General features: G+C 41.0%; 1 protein-coding gene across 1 annotated transcript in view; it reads left to right on the top strand.

Annotated features, from left to right (window-relative positions):
- The window catches only part of ADAMTS12 (ADAM metallopeptidase with thrombospondin type 1 motif 12), a 141,962-nt gene that overhangs the window by 67,769 nt on the left and 61,579 nt on the right, over positions 1-12,614 (top strand). The window contains exons 4-7 of the mRNA XM_057364647.1: positions 7,241-7,437; positions 9,339-9,422; positions 11,057-11,181; positions 12,377-12,526. Of these exons, the coding sequence (XP_057220630.1) occupies positions 7,241-7,437; positions 9,339-9,422; positions 11,057-11,181; positions 12,377-12,526 (556 nt within the window). The remainder of the gene's footprint in view (positions 1-7,240; positions 7,438-9,338; positions 9,423-11,056; positions 11,182-12,376; positions 12,527-12,614) is intronic.

Below are 12,614 nucleotides of genomic sequence, written 5' to 3'. Positions count from 1 at the left end.
TCCATGCTCCCCTTCAGCTCTGCAGCAGTTTATCCCTGGTCAAATCACAGGAAACCCTGGCTGAGGAGAGACTAGAGTGGAAGAAAGAACTTCACAGCCTGGAGGAGAGTGTTATGCTGACACACCTACCTCTCTTGCTGGGCTTCAGCTTCTGGTTCTGTTGGGAGCAGAACAAAATGGTTCTTCATTTTAGGACTTTGATAGGTATCAGTGCCATAGGGACTTTGGTGTCTGATAAAAGTGGAGCCGCCGATTTTCTGAAGTAAAATATTTTCACAACAAAATGGATGAGTTTACTTAGAATCCATGAACCAAATGTGATTATTCATAGTTACTTTTTTATGAGGAGAGGACTACCAATGTTTACCAGGCTTAGATTCAGTTGTTCTTGTGGATTTTCCTGTATAAGCATGAATACTATGAGATGCCCAAGTCCCTTTTTTGCCTGAGGAATGACTTTCCCCAGTCCCTGTGGCACAACACCCACAGCCTGCTGCTSTGTGCACAAACTTAATAAAGCCAGGAGGTGGAGACCCCTTTGAGCTGCCTCKAGTCTCTTCAGAGACTGCTTGCAATCTTCACAGCTCAAAAAACCACATTCTCTCTTGTCCAAGCCACCTGCAAAGAGCAAATCGTCCATCTAAAGCACTCACACTGCTCAAATCCATGGAATTACAACCCTTAATGGTCCTTTTCCATCCTTTGGTTCTTTCAGCACAGGTTTTTCTGTTTTGTTTTGTTTTTGTTGGGTTTTTGTTGTTGGGATTTTTCTGTTGTTGTTTGGMATTGTTTTTTTGTTTTGGATTTTTTTGGTTGGGTTTTTTCATTTTATTTTGTTTTGGGGGGGTTGTTGATTTGGTTTGGGTTTTTGTGTTTTGGGTTTGTTTTGTTTGTTTCTTTATTTGTTGTTTTGGTTTGGTTTGGGGTTTTATTTTTTTTTGATTGTTGGGGTTTTTTTTCTGGCACCTTTCCTTGCATTGGTGCTCTGTGCCCTATTTTGATTGTTGGGGTTTTTTTTTCTGGCACCTTTCCTTGCATTGATGCTCTGTGCCCTATTCCTGCAGCCTTGGCAGCTCTTGGAGTTTGTCTTAGGACAGCCTACAACGTGAAAATCACTTGGTAGAAATCACTTCAGTGACTTTGGAGAGCTGTTGGGCAACTTCAGAGACCTGTGCTGCCAATTTCTGAATCCTGCTGGTTCGTAGCTTTCTTGCTGTCCAAGGTGCTCCACAGAACATGTTTGAACATTTCAGGACTTTCTTTCACTGCCGAGTTCTCTGGTGTCAGCCAAAACTTCCCTGCAGCATGCCAGYTTAGTGAATAGAGTCACTGGATGGTTTAGGTTGGACCTCTAAGATCGAGTCCAGCTGTTATCCCAACACAGCCACGTCCCTAAAGTGCCACATCTGCAYCTCTTTTAAATACCTCTAGGGGTTCTSWYTCCACTGCTGCCCTGGGCAGCCTCTTCCAGGGCTCGGCACCCCTTTTGGAGAAAAACTTGTCCCTAACACCCAACCTGAGCCTGCACTGGCACAATTTGAGGCCAGTTGGTCTCATCCTATCCACAGTTACCAGGGAGAAAAGCCCAACCCCTGCCTGGCTACACCCTCCTTTCAGGGAGCTGTAGAGAGTGACAAAGAGCCTCCTTTTCTCCTTTCCTCCTTTTCTTTTCARCTCCCTCAGYTGCTCCACATCAGAGCTGTGAGACCCTTCCCCAGCTCCGTTGCCCTTCTCTGGATGCTCCAGCACCTCRGTGTCTTTGTTGTTATGAATGAGCTGATGGTAGCCTTTTAGTCGTGTTCCTTTCTGCAGCAGGTTGGTGATCTCTAATCCTRTAACCAGTTTGGTTTTTCTTCATTATTATGTGAACCAAATTCATGGGACATGATTTTTTAGAACAATAATATGGAACAGAAACTTTTGGAGTTTTATTCAAGAGCTTCTGCGTACTATTTGGATAACCAAACTGAAAATCAGATCAACCCTGACAATGCAGAGACAACTGTTTCAAGATGACACTTTGAGGTTTTTTGCATAAATTTTGAATGAGTGAACTTTCAGAGAGACAAGGAGAAAAATTTTTAATAAAGCCCATACATTTTAATTCTCATTTTCATTATCATGGTACCCCAAAACTSTATTTCTTTGTTATTTTTAGGTTAGCAGCTCTTAAGTTACTTGGTGAGAGATGTTATGRCATAGACATAATTTATTGGGGATTTGTAATCTGTAAATTTGTTCCACAGGGATTATATTCTGTATTAGAAGACAGTTGCTTTTCCTTAGGTTTTAATATAATTGTGCTTCAAGTTAAATTGCATTCAGGTGCCATTTTACCAATAGCTAGTAATGCTAATTTCAAATYTCTAAATTTGAAATTCCAAATTTCTGAATTTGGAATTAATGGAAACTTCACCTTATTCTTCTAAACCATTTGATTAATATTTTCACCAAAATAAGGGGCACCAGACACTGAAGTTGCCAAATGAATGAACACAGAAAGTTCAAATTACATTGAGCAATGTACTCCTCGGAAAGCATCTCACAAAGCTATAATTTTTGATTGTCTCTTATTGACTTGGGTTTGATTCCTGGGTGAAAAAATAAGAATATTCAGGCAGAAGGACAGTCATTGATGCAAAATATTGGCAACTTAAGGCAGATATCCCCTGCAGCATTATTCTCTGTGTGCCTCCCAATGCCCAGCACATCCATCATTCCATCTTTACAGCCTGAGTGGTAATGAGCAGCAGAGACACTCAGMACCAGTATCTGATTAAGTGCATCGTCAAAACAGGTCCAATTTTAGATTCATTCTGCTTCAGAGTGGTGTGACTTCACTGTTTGATACGCCATGTTTTTGACAGCAGGAATGTCGAAGTTAAACAAGCCTTGCAGAGTTGTGAGCTTTCTTTCTCTGTGCTTGTTTTTGCTGGGACTTGGGGGTTGTCAGCATGGGCTTGTGCGTGATTAAGTAGTTGTCATAGTTTCCTGTGTGAGCACTTCTTCACACTGGGAAAGCATTTGTGTGACTTAGCTTAGCCTGTTGCAGAAATGCTTACAAAAAGGGCTGGTTTGGTTATCTGTTCAATTTTAAATTCACACTCTTGCTTTCTTGTTTTACCATTATAGCATGTCAAGCCTTACTCTCATCATCCAGACTTGGTTTTGTTATGGCTGTTTAAAAGCAGTGTGTATCAAACTGCCTTGTTTATTTCAGGAAGGGTAGTTAGAGCAGGGGAGGACTTACTGCATTTGTTTTGTAAATAATTACTAAGTTCTCATAGTATATCAGCTATGAAAGTTGCTCACTCTCTTTGTGAGTGAAAGAGGATAATATCCCTTGTACAATGACAGATTTCAACAGAGTTTATTGCCCTCTTGAAGGACTCACTCCAAACTGTATCATTTGGTTAACACTTGAACTAAAGGCATRTCTTAAAACAAAGTAAAGATTTTTGGAGCAATCGTAATGTAGAAAGTCATGAACAGTGTGGAATTTATTCCTCCAGCATCCCTAGCATCATCACACCTCCTGTCCGGAGATGCAGCATTTTGGCTATGAACAGGATAGAGTGGCAAAAATGACAGAKCTCTTGGGCAGAGAGGAGGGAGCTGAGAATAGGAAGTGAGGACACAAATCAGTGCTTCTGTAWTCTGTGACAGTCATCAGTTGTTGGGTGCTTTCTCCTCTTCTGGGAGTTTCCAGGCATTTTCACCTTCTGCAAAGCCGTGTGTGCCTCCAAAGATGTTGAAAGCTGGCTTKGTGTAGTTGGCACTCTCAGGTCCCCTCGTGTTGCACTGCACACTTCTCCAGAAGAGCACCAGCAGGAAACAAAGGCAGGAAAAAGCCTTTTCCATGGAGATCTCACATAGTGCCTTCAAGTGAGATGAATCATGTTTGCTCTTTGAGGGGTTTTGGAGTGGTGGAAGGCAAGCAGAAATTAAGTGCCTAACAATCAAGCATAATCAAGCATCGTTTTGAATGGATGAGTTGGTCAAATTGAAGAAGGACTTAYGTGGGGTTTTTTTATAAGTGAGACCATTGACAGTTAAAGATTAGAAAGGTCTTTCTTACAAAGGACTGGCAAAGGATGTTGTCAGCTGATGAAAAATGAAATTGATGTGTTAGAGAGTATAGATTTGCTTTGACGTACAGAAACCTTTAAAGTGTCCTGAATAAGTTTGTACAATAGGTTTTTTTTTTAATGTGCAGGTGAATCTTGCAGATAACTTGAAATCTTTCCTTGTAGCTGAAAGTCAAGGGTCTTTTCTATTGTTGTTAGTCAAGGAGGATTTTCATGCGTAGTTTCAGGGGACATTTTTATTTTCACTAAAAACAATTTGGAATTTGATCTTGAAAAACCAACCATTTTACTGAAGTTTATCAGCCATTTCCATCTAGAAACTGATGAAATGTTGTCATCTACACCCTTTCTTCTGGTTATGTAGTCAAATTTCTGCATATCACATATTCGTATAGGGACATGGTATGTTACTTGTTGGGCTGAATCAGTTTTTCTAATGAAAGCTTCACAAAATTAACTCTCACGACAGCTAGAAACTTCTGCATATTGCTGCTTGAATTTCATGCGGTTTGCTACCTGAATCTCTTACCAATTGGTTTGTTGTTTTTTTTTTTTTTGGCTTAGATTGTCCTGGGTACGCTTTCAGCTCAACATTCCTTTTCTATTCCTAAGTACGCTGACAGTATTCCTACCTGTGTTATACCTCTTCCTCAAAAATCCATGGAAACCCTCAGGGTATGAGTACCCCSTTTGTCACTTCTGTTTCCTGTGGAATGGGCTGTGCTCAGCAGTTATGAAGGAAGAGAGGCAGCACCATACATTGCTTGTCCCAGACCATTCCTCCCTTCCTGGATGCTCCTCCAGGAGCTGGGCCCCCAGTCAACACTGGGGCCGTGCCTGGGATTTCTCAGTAAATCTGAAATCACTTGTTATGCTTTACTAATTTTAGGTGAAAGCAAGGTAAGGCTGTTAATTTCAAAATTTAGTGGGTAACCGAGGCAGTCAAGATTTGAAGAAACATAAAAGCAGAACTATACTTGTGTATAGCTGCCTGTATTTTAGTGAGGCTCCAAGAGGTTATCCCTCCCTGCTTCATCTGACTGAAAAAGCTCCCAGGAGGCTTCACACAGTGGGGATCCAGTCCTTAGGTGTCACTTGGCCGGGTGACATACCGTGCACATGGGAGTTATCCATCACTGTAGAGAGAATTTTCCTGCAGAATCCTCTGGTTATCTGGCATTAATTTTCATGATTCAGATTTATTCTGAGATTTTCCTCAAGTACAGAGCCTCATGCTTAACCAGGACTCCAGACTTTTCCCTGAGGGTTGCTCATTGCTGTAGTCTCTATGACTTTAAACATTTTTACCTCCAGCGTTATCAGCTGTCCAGGCAATTAGCAATACTTCTTGCTAGCTGTAAACAGAAAACGTGACAGCTGCCCTGAGGTTTTATTTGGCCGTAAACAAAGCACTTAAATAGCAGTCTGAACAGTTTTTTGTTCAGACGGATGTGGAGAAGTTTTGTCTCAGCGCAAAACCCTTAAAAACGTAGGTAATGAGAACGGTGCTTCATAGAAATAAGAATGCTGAAAACCGTGCRAATGTACAAGGAAGGTTAATGAATRCAGCTCAGAAACAGCCCCTCATTGAGGTGATGATTGCTGCCACTGAGCAAAGATTGAGGGAGACAGCTGGAGTGGAGCTGCAGTGCGGGTTAGTGGGGTTGGGGTAGAGGTTACAGCMGCGATAGCTCATCACTGCTGAGTGCAGCACACCCGCACGCAGYGGCTCGGTTCTAAATGTGGCCGGYGTTATTTTGTTTATTAATGTGGCGTATTTCAATTGCACTCATTAGGTGTTATCAGGATCTAGGCATCTTTCAGGCTGACCTCGGGGAGCACATTTCTAAAAACCTGAACACGTAAACCAAGATACTTACCATCTTTTACGCTGAGAGATACGCACATGCAGTGGTGCCACATTTCGTTAGGTACACGGTGTGCTGTGATTATTCTGTCTGCGCTTGGGTCTAAAGGGCARACAGCTCATTCATGACAAAGGTGTAGCAGATCTGCTGGTGTGAAYGCAAGGTTTGGGACCCAGCTGACAGGTCACCTGTTTTTCAAGGGAGAAGTGTTTGGGTAACCATTCCTTAGCACTTGGTACTGCTGGGAAGTGGAGGGAATGCTGGATTACTGTCCCCTGCCTCACAGCTGTGGAGGTGATGCTGGAAAGGCTGTGAGCACTTGGAGCTGTCTTTCTGACCTGTGGATGTGCCCAGTCTGGAACTGGGATGTCCTCTTCCCTGAGTGAGATGCTGAGTGACTACTGCAGTATATGAAACAGAAACAAGTGCTCCTGATCCTTCCCAGGACTGGGGAAATCCCAGCGCTGTGGAAGTGTTTCTCAGGATTATGGGCTGGAAGAAAGCCAGCAGTTGCTGTCAGACTGGCATCTCATTTGCCTCTCAGGCCCAGTGGTGTTCACGTGGATGGTATTTCCCTGGTGACACRGACAGCTGGCATTCAGAGCTGGAGTGAGGGGAGAAGAATTAACCCCACTGAGCACASGGCAAGGTTGCTATCAACCCTATGGAGCAATGACTTCCTCCTGGAAAGCTTTAGATGCACAGATCCCAAAATTAGGGTGGAAGCAGCAAGTGTCTGGCCTGTCATCAGGCAGAGTGAYTGCAGGCGAGGCCACCCTGCTGGTGTTCAGGTGACACCTGCTGGTCAAGTGTCCCCTCTCGTCAGGGATATTTCCATGCACAGAACAAGGCATTCTTGAATKTGCCACAGCACTGGGCTTAATGTGCCTTCCTGATGAGAACATGAGCTGCCTGTGCAGAAATCCCTTACCTTAAACTCTCACCTGGTGTCATTGGAGAGGTTAGAGCCAAGCCACAGGAGAGAAACTCCTTGAAAATGGCATCCCCAGTTCAGTTTTTTTTTTTAGCTTGGCTCTGTCTCACAATCCCTGGTGTTTAGTGGGGTAACTTTTTGTTGGGTGTTTAACCCATATCAGGATATTCAGAACTTCACTGGACAGGGCCCTTCGCAGTCTGGTGTCACTTTGGAGGTGGCCCTGCAGCAGGCCCAGTGGGTGGCAGCCAGAAGAGTTGCTTCCAGCTAATATCATCCTGTAAGCATTACAGCCATACAGTTCAAGCTTGAAAATACATTCAAGACAGCATTGTTTTTTACCCTTCCAGATACCTACAGCTTTTTCAAGCAGCAGCAGCATCGGAGGGAGAGATGGGAACAGAATCACACGGCTGCCAGGAGGGTTTCTCGGCGCTCTGTCAGCAAGGAGCGGTGGGTGGAGACGCTTGTGGTTGCAGACAGCAAAATGGTTGAATATCATGGGAGTGACCATGTGGAGTCATATATCCTCACTATAATGAATATGGTATGTACACTGTTTTGGGGTTTTTGGATAGATGAATGAAGCAAATCTGGTTATGCTCCTGGACTTCTAACTATGCTTCTTGAAGGTCTGCAACATTCACGGAGAAAAATGTGCTATCATGCACAGGTATGAATTGAGACTCTGCATTTAAAAGTATTTTTTACCTTGTATTTTGTATAGGCACAATTTTTCTCTGGATTTGTGTGAGAGAAGTCTCATAGCTAAAAATGCTAGTTTTCTTTTCACTGAAGTTCTCTGTGTCCCTTGGAACTTTTTGCTCTGTGGGGATTGCAGATTGTTGGATATGGCAGAGAGAAATTCTGCAGGTTTTAAGCCTACAAATTCTTTCACATATTTGTGGATCAGAAAGTCATACAGGAGCCTAATGGAAAGTTAAGTAACTTTACAAAAGCTAGAATAATAGCTTATTGCTATTATTGTTCTGGTCAGAAATCCAAAGAGCAATATATGAGTTATCGTGAAGCAAGTTAACTGTCCCAACTGAAGCCAATATGACTGTTTTTCTAGATAAGTATCCTTTCTGGAGTACAAAGTTCATGTTGAAATGAAGAGAAGTTGGGCTTGAAATGCTTTCCTGTGTTGCAGATTGCAAAATATAGGTTGTTCTGGTAGAAGSCATAGCATCTGCCTACAGATATGTCTTCTGTTATTACCTGTATCAATATTAATCTGTATCAGAGTAGACASTGAGGATGAGAGTCTGTTGAGGTTGTGTTCCATGTGGTTTTCATGGACATGTGCAATGTGTGTGAAGTCAGTCAGAGTGTCATTCCAGCCATGGTGACTGATGTGTCCCTTGTGTTTATACAGTACGTTCCCAGCTGTGCCCCAAGCAGTCCAACGTGCTGCTGAGGCAATGAGCCTGAACAAACAGGTACAAAGGTTGTTGGGGCACATGAGGTTTTGTCCACACAGGGAGAAAATGCATGGAACAAAACCCTGTCATTATCTGGTTCAGGAACAAACAAGACTCAACATTTTCCCTGCAGTGTGACCTCAGATATTAGGGTTACTTAAAACGTTTCAGTTTTCTGTAGAGTACCTTGARAAAGATCCATACCCAAATCACACCTCTGTAAACAGAGTTTCCACTTCAGTTTGGTATTTTTCCTTTAGTGGTCTTCTCCACAACAGTTTTGACCCAAAGGCAATCCATTTTGTTCATTTGTATTTCCTGTGATATCAGATGGCATGGGTCACACATATAGATAGGCTGTGAGTAGCTTCTGCTAGGATTCCCTTTCCTCCTGCCTAATTCAATATTATGATGCTGTTTATGGCAATTGGGTCACATTTTTGCAGAGTTCAGTTCTTGTTTTTTTTTTTATGTGGAGTCTTTTTTGAATTGAGTCATTATCTTTGCTTTTGTTTTTATCATCCTCTCCAATACTCCAAAAACACAGGAGTAGCCATCATTCAGCTAATTTCTCTTTGCCTAGTACTGACTATATTTTGCTCTTTTGTGACCAAATCCTGTTCATTTAAAACAGAGCTATTTGATATGCTGTTTTTTCTGCACCCTGAGTGGACCTCTCCATCAGTGTTGTATGAGTGTAGATGCTGTGCTGCTTTCTGTGTTTTTAATAAACTCTGAAATTTTTGAAGGGGTAATGGGCATAATATAATCTTGTGTGGGCTTTTGCTCTTTAGCTTAATAACTTTTGCCCAATGCTGTATCATCACTCATTTGGCAGAACTAGCCTTTGCAGTAGCTCTAACATTTGTTGCATTTTGGTAAATTTCCAGTGATTTGAGGATTTAAAAAACAAAACAGCACCCAGATGAACAGTATGCTAGAAGTAAATGTGTTATTGTCTCTCTGAAGTCGTGTTCTGCTATAGAGGAATCAGTTAATCTCATACCTCCTGCCTCTGGCACAGGTCACAGGGCTGTTCCACGATCCAAGCATTGGCAATGCAATTCACATTGTGCTGGTCCGGCTCATCCTCTTTGAGGAAGTGGAGGTAAGATTTTTATTTTCCTCAAAGTATCCCTTAGAAAACTTTCAGGCTCAATGCATTCAGCTGTAATCCTATTTGCTTAAAATCATAAAATAAATTTACTRTGTTGTTAGTCTTCAACATGTCTGGATTCAGAATAAATGCTGCCCTGGATAGCAAAGTATTTTAGCTGACAATTTTGGGTATTTCTGCATAAAATTTTCTAGGAAAATGTATTCAGAAAAGTCAGATTAGAATGGGGAAATGGAATCTCCTCACCGTCAGAAGAACATGGGATGCCAGGGAAGACTAGATGAGAAACAGAAATTAGCTATTAACATTCAGAATCTAATTACATAGCATTGTCTGAAATGCATTATGAACTGTAGTGCTACGGTATTAGCAGGTCTCTGAAGAAGTAAATCTCTCCATGTGCAGTCCAAACACACATTTTTATTTTTAAATGTCTTTTGAAACAACAAAAAATGAGGACTAAGTACRTGTTAATTGCTGTAAACTGACATTATATTGATTAACTTTCAATGTTTTTGTGTGCTTAAATACATGCTGATTKTCATAATTTTATAATTACTTTAAATGCACTGTGCATGAAATAACTCTGACCACAGGGACACCTTAATTTCACAGATTTTCTTAGTGGCTTAAGATTTACAACCACAAGCCACATGGTCCCAGTGCTGTTGAAGGCAGTAAACCAAACCTCACAGCTATGTTTTCAGAAATATTCATTTGGAGAATCTGTCTTTTATGCTCTCAGTGTAAAGTAAAAGTGGGACAAAAACTTGAGTTTTTATCTAAACAGGACAATTAGGACTTGAGACCTGTGATCACTTCCAGTTAAGTCTGTTTGCTAAATTTCTATGGCTGTTTGCATAAAAAACATGGATTCCTGTTCAGTAGTGGAAAGGCAATGTTGGAAGTAACAGTATTAAATATCTTTCAAAATTTGTTTCTAAGTTACCCAGAAATTACTGTTTGGTAACAGCTAATCTCAGATGCTTTCTAAAAATGAAGTAAACTGAGGCAAGATAAAGTGAGTGTCCAAGACCAGAAATTAGAAAACTCAATTTTGGATGAATTTCTTTTGCATAYATTGTATTTCAGTGTTTTCAGGAATTTGCATATAAACTCTATAACAATAAGTTAAAGAAGAAACATTTATGCCTGCATTGTTTCTCTTTGGAATTGAAAAATACTGTGAAATAAATACTGTGTTAGCAGCATAATTGCTTTCTGAATATGACAGTGTTCACATAACATTGAGTGAGAAATTTGATCATGAAGTCCCACAATAAGTAATCTTTACCTTCTCTTCAGAGGAAAATTTGATTTCAAGAGGATATAAAATGTTTGAAARTTTCAGTTCAGTGTTGGATCTTATGAAGCTCATTTATCAAAATGTATGTTGAGTTCTGTGATTTTTCCTTTAGCTGCACCAATTGCGGAAATGTCAGCATTTTAACTTAATATTCAATGTTAGATAAATAGGTGTCATTGCCCCTAATGATGGCTCTAAGTTTAGKCAAAAGCATCGTCGATTACATTTAGATTTACCCATTTTCACAGCTGACTTCACTGAAGTGTGATTGCAATGCAACGTGGTCTTTACAGTAATTTATTCCTTCATTTCCCATCAGCAAGGCTTGAAGATAGTGCACCATGCTGATAAGACATTRGCCAGTTTCTGCAAGTGGCAGAAAAGTGTCAATCCCAAGAGTGATGTCAACCCCACACACCATGATGTGGCTGTCCTTCTGACCAGGTATCGCTTTTTTGGTGATGATTTGGGTGATTTCTGTTTCATTTGTGGGCTCACACCGTCATTCAGCTCATCCTGCACAGAGCTCAGTAACGTGGGCAAAATACTTACTAAACTATGTGTTCAGAGGGGCTAGAGATACATCTTACTCACAAAACTGAGATCTGTGGGTCCCAGGAGATGAGCAATTTGCATAGCTCAGGTCATTTTCCCCACTTGATCCGATCTCATTTGGTGCTCAGTGACTGCTCCATTYTTTTTTGAGGCAATATCCAAAACTAAGCAGCTTGTAGGAGAAAAGCTCCTGAAGAAATATACAGGTGCAGCTCAGAGAGGAAGAGTATTGTGCAAACATGGTGCCATTCATTTTTAAGCTTTAAAGCATATGATTTTAAAATATCTTCAAATTTAGGGAGACACAATTTATTTTTTTTAATGTCCCACCAAGGGAGGAACAGAAAACTTAAAAATTAAGTTTGTCTGAGGTTATGCATGGAGTTATGTCATGGCATGAAATGGGATTTCCGATGGTCTGTAAAAAATGGACTCAGTCTGCACTCAAGTGGCAGAAAAGTTTGGGTGTGTGGTCTGAGAGAAACAGTCTTTAGCTGAAGTCTGTCAGGCCAGAAAAACAAAACCAACCTAAAACACCCTTCAAGTGGCTCAATAAAAAAGAATCACAGAACCATTTAGATTGGAAAAGACCTCCAAGGTCACGTTCATCCTTTGACCAATATCCATCTTGTTAACCCTTTTTTTGGACAAAAACCTTAAAATAAGAATGGGAAATAAGGTCTCACAATGATGTGAGGTTTACCTTTCTGAATAAACAGCCTTCAGACTGTTACCTTGAAAGATGCTGAGGTGTGGTGAGTTAATAAACCATGCTTCAAAATGCTGTCAGATGTGAAGGTTCTAAACATTTTACTTATGGAAGTTGACAATAATTGCAGGTATCTAGGCATTACAGCCACATAAATATTGGCTACAAATTACAGCAGTATAATGATAGCAGTAGCACAAGTGCGTGTTGTTGCATACGCGTTTGTAAAAGTATTATCACTACRCTTTACCTAAAATGCAAATTAGCACGTTATGGGATAGGAACTCAACACCCAATGTCACTGAAATTCCACAGTGGGTTTTAAGTTATTTAAATTTAAATTAAATAAATGGCACATCTCTTTTGTGATTCCAGAAAGGACATTTGTGCTGGCATGAACCGTCCCTGTGAAACCTTAGGCTTGTCTCATCTCTCAGGGATGTGTCAGCCCCACAGAAGCTGCAACATCAATGAGGACTCCGGCCTTCCCTTGGCCTTCACGATTGCTCATGAGCTTGGACACAGGTACAATTGAGAGGGAAGGGGAACCTGTCTGAGTCTAATTTATCATTTGCATGTTGGTATTTAACTGCGAGACAGAAACGAAACAACA

The sequence above is a fragment of the Malurus melanocephalus genome, unplaced genomic scaffold, assembly GCF_030028575.1.
Source record: "Malurus melanocephalus ecotype Western Australia unplaced genomic scaffold, MMel_1.1 scaffold_41, whole genome shotgun sequence".
In the NCBI taxonomy this organism is placed as follows: domain Eukaryota; kingdom Metazoa; phylum Chordata; class Aves; order Passeriformes; family Maluridae; genus Malurus; species Malurus melanocephalus.
Note: the sequence above shows the minus strand (reverse complement) of the source record. Positions and strands in the feature narration are given on the sequence as shown.